The sequence below is a fragment of the Eufriesea mexicana genome, unplaced genomic scaffold (genome assembly GCF_001483705.2).
Source record: "Eufriesea mexicana isolate 0111107269 unplaced genomic scaffold, ASM148370v2 scaffold1223, whole genome shotgun sequence".
Classification (NCBI taxonomy): domain Eukaryota; kingdom Metazoa; phylum Arthropoda; class Insecta; order Hymenoptera; family Apidae; genus Eufriesea; species Eufriesea mexicana.
The window spans coordinates 217668-233842 of NW_016909336.1; the positions used below are offsets into that span (position 1 = coordinate 217668).

Below are 16175 nucleotides of genomic sequence, written 5' to 3' on the forward strand. Positions count from 1 at the left end.
TGATCCCGGGGCGCATCCTCGACGCGAGCGATTTCTAAGGGGCTGCCTCGACTAACTGAAAAGGATTACGCTTATTTAGGAAGTTCTTCGCCGCTGAAAGGATCTCCTCCGCGGCACGGACAGAGAAAGGGAACACCAGGCTCGTTGCTCCATCTATTTCCATCCCGGTCTCTCTCGTCCCGCTCTATTAATGCCGTGAAACGAGCGAGGACGAGCGAGAGGAATGTCAAAACAGCGGGATCGGTGGCAGGTGAAAGGGCAGGGAATCCATTGAGCGGGATCAATAGGGGTGGTTTTATCCACCCTCTCGCCGGATGTCGACAAAAGCGGCCGGCTACTCGAAGGAACACAGATGGGTCGGCGAAGGAGCATGAAGGGGTGGCGCGGTGGTTTAATCCTTTCGTGGCTCGATTTACCGAGTCAGAAAAATAGAAATGATCGTAAATGACGATGAAAGGCAACGGGTGGATGTTTATTTCGTAAGCGGATTTCGACGATCGGTCCTCGAGAGTTCAACTTATTCCTACGGGATGAGACGGTAACGGTGAATATTCCTCGTTCTATTAGTGCTTCTTCGCGAGCCTTTTTTCATGAAAAAGGACGAGTAGGCAGTAGCTCGATATGGTTGTTTGATAAGGTTGAATCGTTAGAGTGTCGCTTGTGGCTGGATGGATCGCTCCGTCGAGTTAACGTTCGAGTTCCACTGGGGATGTAGCAGAAACTTTCAAGCGATTCCGTAGAACAAACGAAATGTGGAACTCGAAGGGGATTCTTAGAGTAGGTCCTTGGAGAGAGTCGAAACGATTGAAGCTCTACGATAGAAAGTAATTTATCAGTTGCTACTGAAAATTCCTACTTATTCCCTCGTACTTCTAATTCGCCATTTTCTTTTTACCTCGGCAATTCGGAACGAAAGGGAATGGGAAATTAGGAGAATTTGTTTGAGACAGATAGGAGAATTCCTAGATAAATGAGAAATTTTAAAAAGGGAAAAGAAAAGAATAAAGGAGAGAAAAGAAAACAAATATCGATTCAATTGCTATTGAAAATTCGTACTTAACCCTCTGCACTTCTAATTTTCCATTTTATTTTTATCCTGGGAATTCGGAATGAAATGGAATGGAAAATTAAGGGAATTTATTTGAATACAGATGAGAGATTTGTCATGTAAATTAGCGATCTTAAAGAGGAAAAAACGGAAAAAAGAAAGAAGAGAAAACAGAAAATCGAATAATCCACGATTAAACACTTTCCCGAGAACAATCGGAAAATTTGGATGAATAGTATCGTGAATGAGAGAAGTAGTAAGAAGAAAATTCCAAGATTCTATCGATAATTACATTTACTGGAGATACGGACCGTGGTGGCGCTAGTGAGTTAAACGAAAAATTGTCTTAAGGCTGCCTTAAAACGCTTCCTCGTGGAAGGTTAATTACAAACAAATAATTAATATTATTCAGCTTCAGTATATCTATAACACGTCGTTCACAATAAAATTGGGAAAACATTTAATTTTATTAAAGTCAATATTAAGTTTATCGAAAGCAGCTGCGTATTTTATCCCTAAAACAATTCATATAGACTTCCTTGGTAATTCCAGCTCTATAAGTTACACGTAAATGTTAGAAACTTCAGTGTTTAAAGTTGCAGCGTTAAAAATCAAGGACACCCATGGAAGTTAATCGAATTCGTTTGGATGGAGGACGAGAAAGGTGTCCGACTTTCCATTTTCGTCGCTGAGGAGCCACGCGGCGAGGGTAGTCAGGGACTACAGCGACGAGAAGGGTGGTTTTGATCGTCGATAGGAGGCACGGTCGCGGCTGGCTGATTGTCGAAGGGGGTGAGAAGAGAGAGGCTAAGACAGGAAGAAGCGGGACGGGGCCAATCAGAGCGGGGACTTTGAGGGTGTCGTTGCCAGGCAACGAAACACACCCCAACACCCGAGGGGAGAAAACCCCGAGGGGGTATCATCCAGCGATACAGTCGACGCCGAAAGTTATCGCACCCCTGAGAGACGCCCCCTTTAACGTCGCCATCGAATTACGCCCTCGACGTCCGGACACTTGCGGGTTGTTGCGTTCGTGCTAGAGCTAGCAGAGATCGATGGAGACGTTCAGCCTGTGCTTCCACCACGAATCATGCGTTTGGGAAATGCTTCTTCCAATTTTCTTCTCTTTTCCAATTATTTCGAAATTTTTTCCAATTTATTTGGTCGCCATTTGACAGAATTACAGGGATTAATTATTGCGGATGGAATTACGGTCGCATCGAGAGGCTTCGTTCCGCGTGGAAGTTTCGATGGAATAACTCGAAGCTGATAATAGATTCACGATTCGACCATTGTGCAGGGTAAAGGTCCATTTGGAAAGAAAAAAGATAAAAAAAGAAACGATTTGGAGTTTGCAATTTGTACTATTATTAAACAACAACAGGGATTTCAAAGTACATGTTATTGGTATTTAAAAGAATATAATTAAAAATTAATTTTGGAAACTGTATGGTGCAGTCTCAAATATGGCATGCAGTGATATTGATGTAGTGTGTCATTTTTTGGGTCTTTTGGGTCCCATGACGAAATAACCCTTAGCACTCGAGAGGCGCCTCTCAGTCACCATTTAAACAGATTCTAAAGATGGATGTTAATTAATATATCAAATTTACAATTATGCAACGATGCGTGGAATATCGAAGTAAAATAATTCTACGTCTTAATTTGCATACGATTTCTTATTTACCGATTTCAAAATATCGTCGACTTTATGGCAGAAATCTTCGAACTACTATTTTTCTGGAATGGAAAAAGCGTCGAGTGCAAAGGGTTAAGATGTCATTCCCAGTTAAGAGGATAAGGTTAATAATGGATGAAGGTAACGACAGTGTTTGGTTAATTATTATTTATATTATTATTAGTATATATGATTATTAATTATTATTTATATTATTTACTAGTATTTACTAGCACGTGGAATGCAGGAATATTTATTAACACTTTGTTGACCGGTAATTTTACACAGAAACTGTCATGTCACCGGCTATTATTTTGTAATCCGATTTTCAAAATCACTTTTATACGCCATATTCTACATCGCCCTGGATTTCATAAATTGAAATAGATAATGCAATGACGAGTTAACTCGCCATCGGTTAACAACGTTTGGGCAGGAAAGGACGAGTTAACTCGTCAACAATGTGTTAATTATACATTATAAATAGTATTGCAAATTAAGGAAACACTATCGTTTCGCTTTGTCGGTAGCATAAATGCACCAAAATACTCATCGCCTCGTGGTGGTATTTCGAAATTTATTACACCGCGTCCACTAAACTGGGCTTTCTCCAATTATATTAATTAACTATCAACATCGATTCTCTGTTCCCATCCACCAACTCATTAGAGCCTCGTTACTTTTTCATTGGTCCTCGCGTGAATCCACCCAACACCCCATAATAATAACAACAATAACAATATTCATTCCCTCTATTCACATCAAAATTTAATTTTTTGGAAGCATGATATACTCCTAACCCCCAAATTAAAGGGACACGTCAAAAAATCAAAGTCCTTCTCTACTTCTCTTTTTCCATACTTTCATGACACCAAAAACGGAAACAATTCTATTTAAAAAACACGAAGTGGCCTCAAAATGATCTCCAAATTTCTTCCTCGTAATTATATCCATATATAAAATAAATGTCAATAAAAATCCCTGTAATCCTCCATTTAATTTACAGCGAGACACCCTGTATATAATTTCAAACTCTACCATCGTATTTATTTCCCATATCAATATTATTGTGCTACTGGAAGATTATTTTCAACTCACGAATAAATAAATAAATTAGTTAATCAATTAAACCGGAACAATTTCCAGAAAAATCATCAATCAAGGAAAAATAGAAAAATACAGCACGATTGTTCGAAAATGAAAATCGGATGCAAAGATAAGCGCTGTATTTTCATTGATAAACGGAGTCACGCGGGTCTAAATTGATATTAATCGTGGAACGAAATGGAGGTCAAGATGACCGGAATAATATCCCGCGTCATCGGGCAACCGAAAATGAATCCGTCCACTGTGCTTCCTTATCAGCGAATTATTCCGATGGAGGAGGAAGCAGAAATTAAGGGGGAAAGAGCGGGAAAAAAGGTAGAAAATGGACGGGAACAATACGGTGTCGTGTCCCGTGGCGTATTTCGTTTCCATTCATCGCGGCGAGTATGAATGAACTCGTTTCACGTCGATCACTCGCTCCGTATCTCCCGTTCCCACCCACCGGCCACGTATCGCGAATAAATAAACAGTTGATTCGCGAGCATAAAGCGGTCGATTCTTCGATTCCTGCATCTGAAACACCGGGCCCCCGGGGTCCCATCGGATCGCTAATTAATATCCGTTATCGCCGGCCGCGCGATTATTCCGGGAAAATAAGATGTACAGGGGCGCCCCGTTTGCAAAACGGCGATTCTTCAAATTCGCGGGATATTAATCTCGTGAACGTTTAATATTTGATATCAAATATCGGCACATTCTTTTTGCCCGGGAAAAATTTCCCAGCGCAGAGGGCTGAATTAAAGCTCTGCCTTCTATTAATTCCGTAATATTCTAGCCGAGTTTAATATTCAACATCGAGACGTTTTCTCGCCGAAAAAGTTAAGGGTGCAAAGGGATTCGTTTAAATACAATTGCACGGAATGTTACGGTATCCCCTTTCGTGGTCGAGGCAGTTTCCAAGAATCGGAATTAACGAAAATGTCGATTAATAAGTCGAGAAAAAATTTAAAAAATATATCGCAAATTCTAAAAAATTGCGAATTATTTTGCCGTAATAAGAATTTCATTATACAACGGTGAATTTTGTTCCTCTGCATTGTTAACTTTGCAATGCAATAATTAATTACAGTACGTGGTCGAGACAGTTTCGAAGAATCGGAATTAACAAAAATGTCGATTAATAAGTCGAGAAAAAATTTTAAAAGATTGCGAATTATTTTGCCATAATAACAATTTCATTACGCAACGGTGAATTTTCTTTCTCTGCATTGTTAACTTTGCAATGCAATAATTAATTACAGTACGTGGTCGAGGCAGTTTCCAAGAATCGGAATTAACGAAAATGTCGAGTAATAAGTCGAGAAAAAATTTAAAAAATATATCGCAAATTTTAAAAAATTGCGAATTATTTTGCCATAATAATAATTTCATTACACAACGGTGAATTTTGTTCCTCTGCATTGGTAACTTTGCAATGCAATAATTAATTACAGTACGTGGTCGAGACTGTTTCGAAGAATCGGAATTAACGAAAATGTCGAGTAATAAGTCGAGAAAAAATTTAAAAAATATATCGCAAATTTTAAAAAATTGCGAATTATTTTGCCATAATAATAATTTCATTACACAACGGTGAATTTTGTTCCTCTGCAGTGTTAACTTTACAACGCAATAGTTAATTACAGAACGTGTAATTTTTGTACGTACTGTGGAGTATTCTTAAATTACATGCTCATTCACGATACACGTACTTGTACTTCAATATAAATGAAAAATTATCGCAAACACTCGAAATTGGTAAGGATATCGATTTTGGTGATACACTCGGTGGCTTTTAAATCAGGAATTTATCTGAAACGCGGGATAGTAAACATCGATGAATCGCTTCGGTATGAAAATTTTTTCAAATTCGAGAAGCGGAGTTAATCACCGTGGAGATCACATGGTTCATTTGACCCGTGCATGGTTCATATATCGCTTCGGTATCGGTGCATTCGGGTACTCGGTCGGTTCCGATTACGATTCGTAATGTGCAAGATTATACGTGCTCGTAACGTAATCGAAGTGGATGTTAATCTATTATAAAGCTTCATGGAATCGATACAAGTAAGGGCCGTTCTTTCGCCATAACAATAGCAGCGTCATCTGGATTTTGTAGGATCGTTTCAGAGGAGGATCCTCGCAGAGGAACAATTATTATTAACAGCTATTTCCGGAATCATTTCAACCCCCATTCTAAACGTATTTATCGACGTATTTCCAGCAATCTCACCCCGGTCTTCCTTTTGTCCGAAGTTGGCCGGAGAATTAGAGATTATTAGCGGGGACTTGGTGCTATCGATATGGCTTTTGTCTCGACCAGCCATAAAGTTTCGCGAAGCACCGCAATCCAACCAATTAGCAACGATTTGCTAAATCAAGCCGCAGCCACGAATTAATTGGTCCTCGACTTTCTTCCACAAACCCCGGCCCACCCCTTCGTCTCCCTCGTTTTCTTCCCGTCTGTCGTCGACAACAAATACTCTAAGTCCTCTCGATGAGAAAACCACCTCTCCTCGGGGTTCACCTCGTATTTTTCTTCGTCGTTTCTTCCGCCAGCCGGAATCGCGTTAAGAACACCGGAAGAAGCCGCGATCTGAGATCCCAATTATCGGTCCTGTCGAGGCCATTTCTTTTTTCTTCTACATTTTTCTCTTCTGCTTTTTTCTTTTTTTGAAGCAAGAATCATTTTCATCCTTTGACCACGAAGAACGGATACGGAGGTTTCGAATATAGCGAGATAAAAATTCGCAATTTATGATCAGAGGACGGAGAGGGATGTGGAATTTGTAACTAAAAGATTAAGGATATTTCGAATAACACGAAATTTGTAATAAAATTTGTATGTATATGAAAAGATTTGGAGACCAGCATACAAATGATAAGAAATAAAATTGACTCTATATTAGAAATAAATGAGATCTCTGAATTCGCTTTATCAAGGCTACCATTTCTGCCCCTAAATTTAAACTATCAAGTATGAAATTAAATTAAATCACCATTATACTCGCAATGTAAAATAAATTAAACTCCTAATATCACCTAATATATATACATAATAATATGCAAGTAAAACATTTAGAAGAAATTAATTTCTCCCTTATTTTGTAATACACCTATCTACTTTATAATAACACAAAACTACCTTAGTAAAATTTAATTTCATTTAGCATGCAAACTATTTCGAAAGAAAATTGCTGGTGCCTATGCTCTAACAATAATAACAATAATAATGAAATTATACCCGCAGAATTGCATAAAAATTTCGTTTAGACCCTGGCTACTACTGAAAGGACACAGGATCTCGAGGGCTCGCTTGTCCAGAATTTTAATTTGCCCTAATCATATTGGTCGACGACACGAATGATTAAAAAAGGGAAAAAATTTGTAATCCGTCTCAAAATATCGTGAAACCCCCGACTACCACTCGAAGGACTCAAGAACTCGAGGACTCGCTCGGCCAGAATTTAAATTCGCCCTAACCATATTCGTCGCCGGCGAATCATTAAAAAGAGAAAAGGGGGAAAAAAGAAAAAAGGTGAAAGAGAGAGAGAAAAAAAAAAAATCTCGCGAATTAATCAGCGAGCTCGCGTCGCCCCCATTCGGGCGCAGCATCGCAGAAACGTTCGCATTGAAATTGCCGCGTTTTCGCGATGCACCCGCTGCGCGAGCGAATTGCGAAGCGATCCGGCGACACAATGCCGGCGCCGATGTGCGCGACATATGGACACGATGCACCGTAAACTACGGCGAATCGTTTAAATTCCCGTAATCCCTTTGTCGACGGCCACGGGATCGCAGAATTTCTAATCCGTCCCCGCGGCACAATGGCCGCGATCGATCCTCTCCTCTCCCGTCTCTTCCTTTCCTTACCTCCTCTCTCTTTTTCATTTATCGCCCGCCGGCGAGAACAAAGCAAGGAAGGAGAGAATCGTTCGACGGGATTGCGTTTCGAAAATCGAAGACGAGAGACAATAAGATGACGAGGGAACGAGGAAGAAGAACGGAGGGAGCTGATAAAATCCTGCTGTTTCACAGATCCGGCTTTCCACCCCTCTTCGCCATTTCGATCACTAGTTTCCCCCTCTGCTTCTTAGAAACGGTAACCCCGATGTATGTGGTGTATGTAATTTCAAAACTGCCCCCGAATTATCGATATTCCAGGCAGAAACATTTTTCTCTTTACCGTTCCCGTTCGCGTTATAAATCGAGATAAAATACAATCAAAGTGACCTAGCTCAAAAAATTTGTGAAAACAATATCGCGGGGACCATATCACATACGTAGTAAGAAAAAGGTTCCAAGATTAGGTCAGTAAAATTAGAAAATAATTCAACGACGTATACGATATTTGCGGTAAACGTGTATAGTAGTTATGAGCCGCGGTGGCGCTAGTGAGTTAGCTGTAAAATCGTCTTAAGGCTGCCTTCTAACGCTAACTCAATCTCTTGCTATTTTGCGAAAAAATAGCATTATACTATTCTAATATAAACTAAAAATTACTTCTCTCGGATTTTGACTTAGACCACACTGTTTCCTGAATATTTCTAAATTTTAAATTACCAACGCATTCAACTACCGTGTACTAAACTTTTCGTATCCAAAGCGAATTTTTAATTTTATTTTCGCGGAGTTAATCGGTTCAGGGTACAAGTGACTCATGCAACGCGTTGTTCGAGGAACGGTGTTACGCGAAAACAGTAGTCGCAGTGCCTTCATCGAGTTGTAAGAACTCGTCTGACAAAGGAGTCGACTGTACAGACCTCTGTGTGCCTAATCTATACGCCACTGGCTGCGAAACAAACGCCACGAGCCGCGTTTCTTCGCGCTACAAAAGCGACGAGGAATCATTACATTCCTGGACAAAGAGGAGCGACGTGATCGCAACCCTCGGCAACAGTCCAGGGTGGAGAAAGAGCGGAGCTAGTGGAGGTTGGCAAACAAAGGGGGTAGCGATCGAGGCCTTCCTGTGCGGCGAAGAAAGCAGGCAAAGAGGAGAATGCTGCAGCCGAGTAGCATCCCTCGTGTCATACGTCATTAGCACGGGAACCGGCCTTCTGCGCCCACCCAGTGACCCGTGAAGTCAGCACCGACTAACCTAAACTGTCCAGAAAATTGTAGAAAAAGCAGCATCCAATCTGCTCTCCACGCAAATTTATTATTTCTACAAGAGAAAAGAAGAAGAGAAAAGAGGAGAATAAAATGACCGATAAAAGAAATAAGAGGAGCAGAGCGATATCAATCCAGGAAGAAAATAAAGGCAGAAGAGAGGGACCGAAGATGAATGCCGGATACAGAGGATACAAGAGGATGAAGTCCGAAGTTTCTAATCGAGAATGCTTAAGGGCAAAGCAAATAGCGGGAGAGAGAAAAATGCCTACCTTAGTCAGCCGAGGTACGGTGGAAAGTGAAGAAATAGGTCGAGCAAATACATAAATAAAAGGAAAAGTAGGAGTATTAAAGCGGGACGGGATGGAGGAGCGGATAGGGGGTGCGGTCATCGCTGGAAATACTTTACCGCCGCCGATATTACTTTTTCTCGAACGACGAGAGAGCGGCGGCCGAGCGAAAATGAGAGACGGTGGTTCGATATTTACCGACAGGGAAGCGGGAACGAGCGAGAAGGCGAAGAAGGAAGCCCGACGCGGGAAAAGGGAGAAGGAAAGGACGGAAAGGCGAGGGAAGGTAGACGAGGAAAAGGACGAGAGGACGAGAGGACGTGGAGGCAAGAAGCGGAGCAAGGAACAACGGATGGCGGAAGAATTCGAAGAATCGCGGATGATCTAGCGCTACTGCGACTGCTACCACTACCACTATCGCGGGCGCTCGGAGAAAGAGAAAAATCGGAGTGGAGGAAACGCTTCGAGGAGGAGGCAAAGAGACAGCGAGAAACGAAGAGGGAAGTGTGTACCGAGGGACAGGAACCGGTGTTTGGTCGACGGGGTTGGGCGAGGGTTCGGTCGCCATGGCGACAAGCAACCCCCGGGACCCACGGAGCTCGTCGCCGGGGTTGGTCGAAAAGGGTGGCCCAGGGCGTCTGTCGGGCAGGTTAGGCCGGGCGTATAGCCCGAATGTCACTCGACACAAGGGGGACACAAGGATGTCCTGGACGCGAGAGAGACGGAAGGTCGGCCGGAGCTGTGCGAGCGAGCGAGAGGATCGGGTGCGAAGGGTGGTGGGGTGGGTTGGGGATCGAGCGCGGTACAGAGAGACTCGAGCGGAGGAGAGGGTGCAGCAGGCCAAGATGGCCGACGACGCGACACCCACCATGTCAATAACACCCTTCTTCGACGCAAAACCGAGCCAACCTCCCTCGTTTCGCCCCGAGAGTCACCCTCAGCCCACCCAACGTCGCCCACCCACGCTCTCTCACCCATCCCTGTGCTTTCTAGCAGCTGCTTTTCCTTCCACGACCTTTCGCCAGTCAGCCAGCCACCAGCCAGTCTGGACTATATTCACGAGGACGATGATGCGCTCTCTCGCCGCGATTTTCCCCGGCTTCTTGCCTCCGCTCGCGGTAATTAACGCGACGATCCCCTGCCACCAGAAAGGGAAACGGCCGGGTAGGGTGGCTCGCGAGCACAGCTCGGGATGGGAATTCACCGACAGGGGGGAAAGCAGCACTCGCAGAGGCCATTGCTGGCGAGGGCGTAATTCCGTTAAGTGTCTTCGTAAACTTCGTTAGCTGCATTTCCCGACATTACCCACCCCATCCACCCTTCCCACGCAGCCCGCGCGCCCGCTACCAAGCGTGTTCGACGTGCGTTCGATGCGTCTCCGCGTTGCGAGACGCCGCTCCAAGTGCGAATAGTTTTTCCCCCAAACCACCCCCTCGCTGCGATTTATCCTCGCTATAGAAATAGAAACGAACGTGCGAGGATGAACCTATTCCGTTGCACGGGAACGTTACCCGTGTTGCCGTTTAAAGGAATTTAAATTTATTGCGAAAACGAATTTCAATTTAGGACCAACAACGACGAACTGATATTTTCCAATGATAATAAGCACAAATTGGATGTTCGGCACTTCGAATGGCTATATTTTGAAAATGGAAATACGCGACATGCGGCGTTTGTTGTTATAATTAAGGAAACGGGGGTGGGAGATCGATCGAAGGGGTTGTTCGATTTCGATAATAATAATTACACTGATACAGCTAACTCTCGATTTACAAAATTCGATTCAATATCGGACCTATCTGTGTCAAACAAAGAGGAAACGAATTCTCAAAAAATGGAATGGCGGGAGTTATCGAGAAATCAATTATGACAATAACCGTGAATTTTGAATCAAAGTGTTAAAAGCGATATCGAAACAAATATGTACCTATGTATACGTATTAAAATATATTTTCTTTTTACATCTCCCGCACAATCTTTTTCAAAATAAAATTTGTTTCTATTAATTTTTCTTTCCCCGATAAACACTTCCCTGTGTAATTCGATCACAGAAGGGATGGGAATTTAAAAAAATCGCGTCGTCTGCATGCGATCGCTAGAGGGTGCGGTTTGGAATATTATTGTAGAGGGTGGTAAAGAAACGAAGCCGATTTGTATTAACCGAATCAATTAGAGCGTTTTGATCATATTTCGATAGGTATAGCCGGGTTTGTTTTTGACAACTTTGGGGCTGGAAGGCATTAAACGGTAGCAAACGATCGCATTAGCAATCCGTTTGTACCGGCTAAGCCCCCTTAGGACGTTCGATTCGCAATTCGTGTCATAATTAACGATGATCATTATCATTCGTAACCGTTGAAATGAAACTACAATCGAATTCGCAACATTAATATGCGTTACATATTATCGGCGAAATTAATAACCGCGTATGGTATTCATTACATCTCTGCCGGGCCGTGCATCAACATCACTTAACATTCTAATTTCGCAATAAACTCATTCGATAGCCGCCTGCAATTTTCCCTCCCGACTGTCGCATTATGGCTGCTCGAACATAAACGAAACTACGAATCTAAACAATTTCGATTATGCAGCGCGGTTTGTCTTTCGTTAAAATTGTTATTCGGGTTAAATCATTCGTGTTAATATTTTCCAAGTCGAAATTCGCGATTAAAAATATACGGGCTCGAGGACACGTATCGATAACGGAGCATTTTATTTATTTTCTTTGGAATATTAAACGCGAATTAGATAGGTATTGGAGCAGAAATTTTGGAAGGTTTTTAGAAAATTTTCGATTTTAGAAAATTGCGATATTGATAAAAATTTGTGGCCTGTAAATGGCTCGATTTTTGCAATTTTTGGAAGACACGTGCGGGGATGTTAGTGTTATAATATCGAATATTAAAGATGAAGTATTGGACAAGTATATTGACACGAAAATTTTAACAGATTTATAGAAAACTTTTAATTTTAGAGAACCCCCAATTTCATTTCAATTTGTAAACTATGAATGGTTTAATTAAATTTTTGGAAGACAATTGAGGGAATATTATTATTGTAATATCAAATATTAAAGATTAAATATTAGACACTTATTTTAGCGCGAAAATTTCTATAAGATAATTTTTATAAAAATCGAAATTAATTAAAATTCGTGACCCACGAATGGCTCGATTAAAGTTTTGAAAGACACTTGCGGGAATATTATTATAATAAATCAAATATTAAAGGTGAAAAATTAAACACGTATTACAGCGCGGAAATTTCAGATAATTTTTATAAAAATCGAAATTAATTAAAATTCGTGACCCACGAATGGGTCGACTAAATTTTTGAAAGACATTTTTGCAAGAGTGTCGTACAATAATTAGAAATTATCGTAGAGAGCTTCTTTCGCTGATAATTATTTCATTTATTTAATTTATTTAATTTCGAAGTTCCTCGCATGATTTTCGATTTCTTCACCTGAGAGGATCGTTTAAGAATATTTTACCCTTCGAGAGGGTCGAAGCTATTTCTACGGGGTACCCGATGCACGGGGAGGTCGGCGGAACAAGTTCCTGTTTTCTTTCGAGATAATCAATGCGGGTCGGGCGAGCGTTTTCTTTTTAAAAACCAGCCACGTGTTTGACCGGCGTACAAAACGCAGATGTTGCAAAATCGGCTCTATTAAATATAATAACCGCCGGGGGTTTTTATGCCCGAACGAGCAAGAATATGTTACGCAATATTTCGCTCTTCTGCTATCGGCCCGGCACAATGGAGGCAAGAGGCTGGAAGCTGCGGACGGTGCCTTGCATCCGCTCGAAAGAACCGTCTCGTGGTGAACTGCTACTATATTTCCGACTGCGATTAATTTCAACGAACGATTTTTCGTCGAAAAACTGACAATTGGTATTTTTCAAAATGTTTATAAAAAATCGTGACTCACCATTGCGACACCCCGATTCGATCTGCTTCCTCACTTCAGCTGAAACAGAGAGAAGAGGATTTTAGACATTCGTCGGAATATTATTCAAGAAAGACTTAAAAATATGATTATTTTATCGCTTCTTTCGTTTATAAATAAAAGAATCGTCGAATTTTCGGGAGAAGTGAACAAAGGTCAATTTTTAAAACCCCAAGTACCCAATATTAAACCTGGAACACCAACAATTGTAGGTTTGCATGTAATAAAAGGGAACAAAAATTTTTGCGGAAGGTTAAAGGTCACTTTCATCACAAAGGCTTTCTAACATCACAGTACATTTGTTGGTTGCCAGAAAAATAAATTGTAGGATGTTCACTCGTGGTCAAAGGAAGCCACTTGCGTAGACACCTAGGTACCAAGGACTCTAGCTTAGACTTACCAAACTTGGAACACCACAGTGTAACTATAATTAATTTCCACAGAAGCAATTGTCAAACGTTCATTCGAGGTCAAAGAAAGCTAGTTCTCCAAGAACCCAAGCACTCAAGTCTTTAATTGTTAAATTGCAACTCTAAATAACACGGTGCAACTGTCGACATACACAAAAGCAATTGTCAAACGTTCCTTGAGATCGAAGGTCACACTTTCGAGAACCCAAACACCCAAATTCTCAGTTCTCAAAATCCAACTCTAGATATCACAGTGCAACTGTCAACATACACCAAGAAAATTGTCAAACCGTTCCTCGAGGTCGAAGAAAGCCACCCTGCTAAGAATCCAAGCATCCAAGTCCCCAATTCTCAAACTAAGACTCTAGATATCACAGTGCAACTGTCAACATACACCAAGAAAATTGTCAACCGTTCCTCGAGGTCATATTGAAACTCTAAGTATCACAGTGCAACTGTCGACATACACAAAAGCAATTGTCAAAAGCTTCTCGAGATCGAAGGCCACATTTTCGAGAACCCAAGCACCCAAATCCTCAATTCTCGAACTGAAACTCTAGATATCACAGTGCAACTGTCAACATACACCAAGAAAATTGTCAAACCGTTCCTCGAGGTCGAAGAAGAACTTCAAGAATCCAAGCACCCAAGTCCCGAATTCTCCAAGTGAAACTCTAGATATCACGGTGCAACTGTGGACACGTACAAAAGCAATTGTGAAACGGTCCCGGGAGGTCGGAAAAGGTCGGTTCCATAGAAACTCAAGTGCCGAGTGGTGAATCGCGAGTCAGTGGACCCAAACGTGTCCAGAAGCGAGCCGGGCCGCAGATAGGCATCGGTCGAAGGTGATTCCGTTGGAAAGTTGGGACGCGTGTTCCGGTAGCACCCTGTGGCACGCATCGGTGGCGAAGATAGGGCGAAACATGGCGCGGCCAGGAAAGGGTAGCAGAGTGGAAGGACGAGCGCGGAGAGTGAATGCTGGCGCGCCGCAAGAAAAAAGACAGAGATCAAAGGAGTGGGAATTGAACTGAGGAGGAGGCGAAAGAAAATATCCCAGGCCTACTGAAAAGATCTCCGCTAATGGGTATTATATTTTTCGTTAGGAGAGCCGACGGGATTATGGGCCTGTCAGAGGCCTAATAACTGGTCCCAGCCACCTCGCATCTGATACGGGAAACGGGGCCCTTCTCTTTATACAATGTGCGCATTAAAAACACTAATCGCAATGCGCACGAGCACGATCGCGCATTGTACTAGCGCATGGGATCATCAAAGGCCGCCGACCAAAGGCCGGGGGAAAAGCTTTTGCACACGCTCTCTCTCTCTCCTCTCCTTTTCGCCCTTTTTACCGGCCGACCTCGTGAGACTTCTTCCAGGCCCACAAGAGTTTCGTTTCTATCGCCGCGAGTCCGCCCACTCTCGCCTTTTGTGACCCGCGAGCGGATTAATTTTATTTCTCCTTCCGGAGAACCTTCTCTCCGAGAGAGAGAGAGAGAGAGAGAGAGCAGCCGCAGATACGCTACTTTCCTCCTCCTCCTCTTCTCCACCCCCTTACCCCCTCTTCCTTGTTCCTCCATTACGATTATTTTTATTATTTGAAATAGGAAGGTGGAGGTACTCGGGCATGGAAGATTAGGCACAGGGTGCTTCTGTGCAGTGTGATATTTTCAAATTCGTTAAAATGTACGAAGATATAAATTTGAGATACCAACCACGTGCAAGAAAATCATGCGAGGTCCTTGATAAGGGGATTAAAAAATGTGTGATTATTTGTTATTAAATATTCAATACCTAAGCATACAATTTTAGCATTTGGATCTATGTTAATTGAAGCCTCGAATCCTATTTTTTAAACACCCTGTATACTTCGCGGTTAGAAGCGACTTCCACACACGTGTCATCGATTTGACTGTCGAAACGAGAAGTACGGTGAACGCTGGTCAAAGCTGAGTCGAATATATAACTAACATAAGTTAAACATAAATAATCTATCATAATTCGATATTTTTAATCCGTTCAACAAGGGTCGGTTCAACCCTCTTAGTACTCCAAAACTGACATACCTCTGTGTGTCCTCTGCCATTCGTTATTAGTAAATAAATTATTATTCCTGCAGAATAATATTTTTCTCCCTTCCATGTAACCCTAGATACACTCCACGACAAAATGAAAAGCAGTGGGGGTAAAAATATTTTTATTTTTAAAAGAAATATGTCTTAAAATCGTATATTTTTTAAGACATTTTCGACTGGTGCTCGCGGAACTTAGGTAATATATTATAAAGTACTGCATACGAGGGTTAAAAGAGATCGTCGATGGTGAATCCTTTGAGTACTCAGGACGAAAGGGGCGACACATTGAGTGACTCGAATTCCTTGATTTTATACGTGTATACTTCTTTTGTGCGATGCTCGTGTTTACAGCAGCGTAGATTGATTTCTATGCTGTTGGTCCCGGGTACAGGGGTACAGATTTGTATTCTAGTAGAGGGAGGATTGAGCGAAAGGGTTGTTCCGGGGGTTGACATGGTGGAACGACTGTGGGAGATTATTGATGGACCGTTTCGCTGATTTCGAACGATGAATGCGCGAGTTAAGCAGGT

General features: G+C 42.0%; 1 protein-coding gene across 1 annotated transcript in view; it reads right to left on the bottom strand.

The window, feature by feature from the left end:
- The window catches only part of LOC108547768 (Fanconi anemia group J protein homolog), a 100243-nt gene that overhangs the window by 5619 nt on the left and 78449 nt on the right, over nt 1-16175 (bottom strand). The window contains exon 3 of the mRNA XM_017900421.1: nt 13146-13184. Within this exon, the coding sequence (XP_017755910.1) occupies nt 13146-13184 (39 nt within the window). The remainder of the gene's footprint in view (nt 1-13145; nt 13185-16175) is intronic.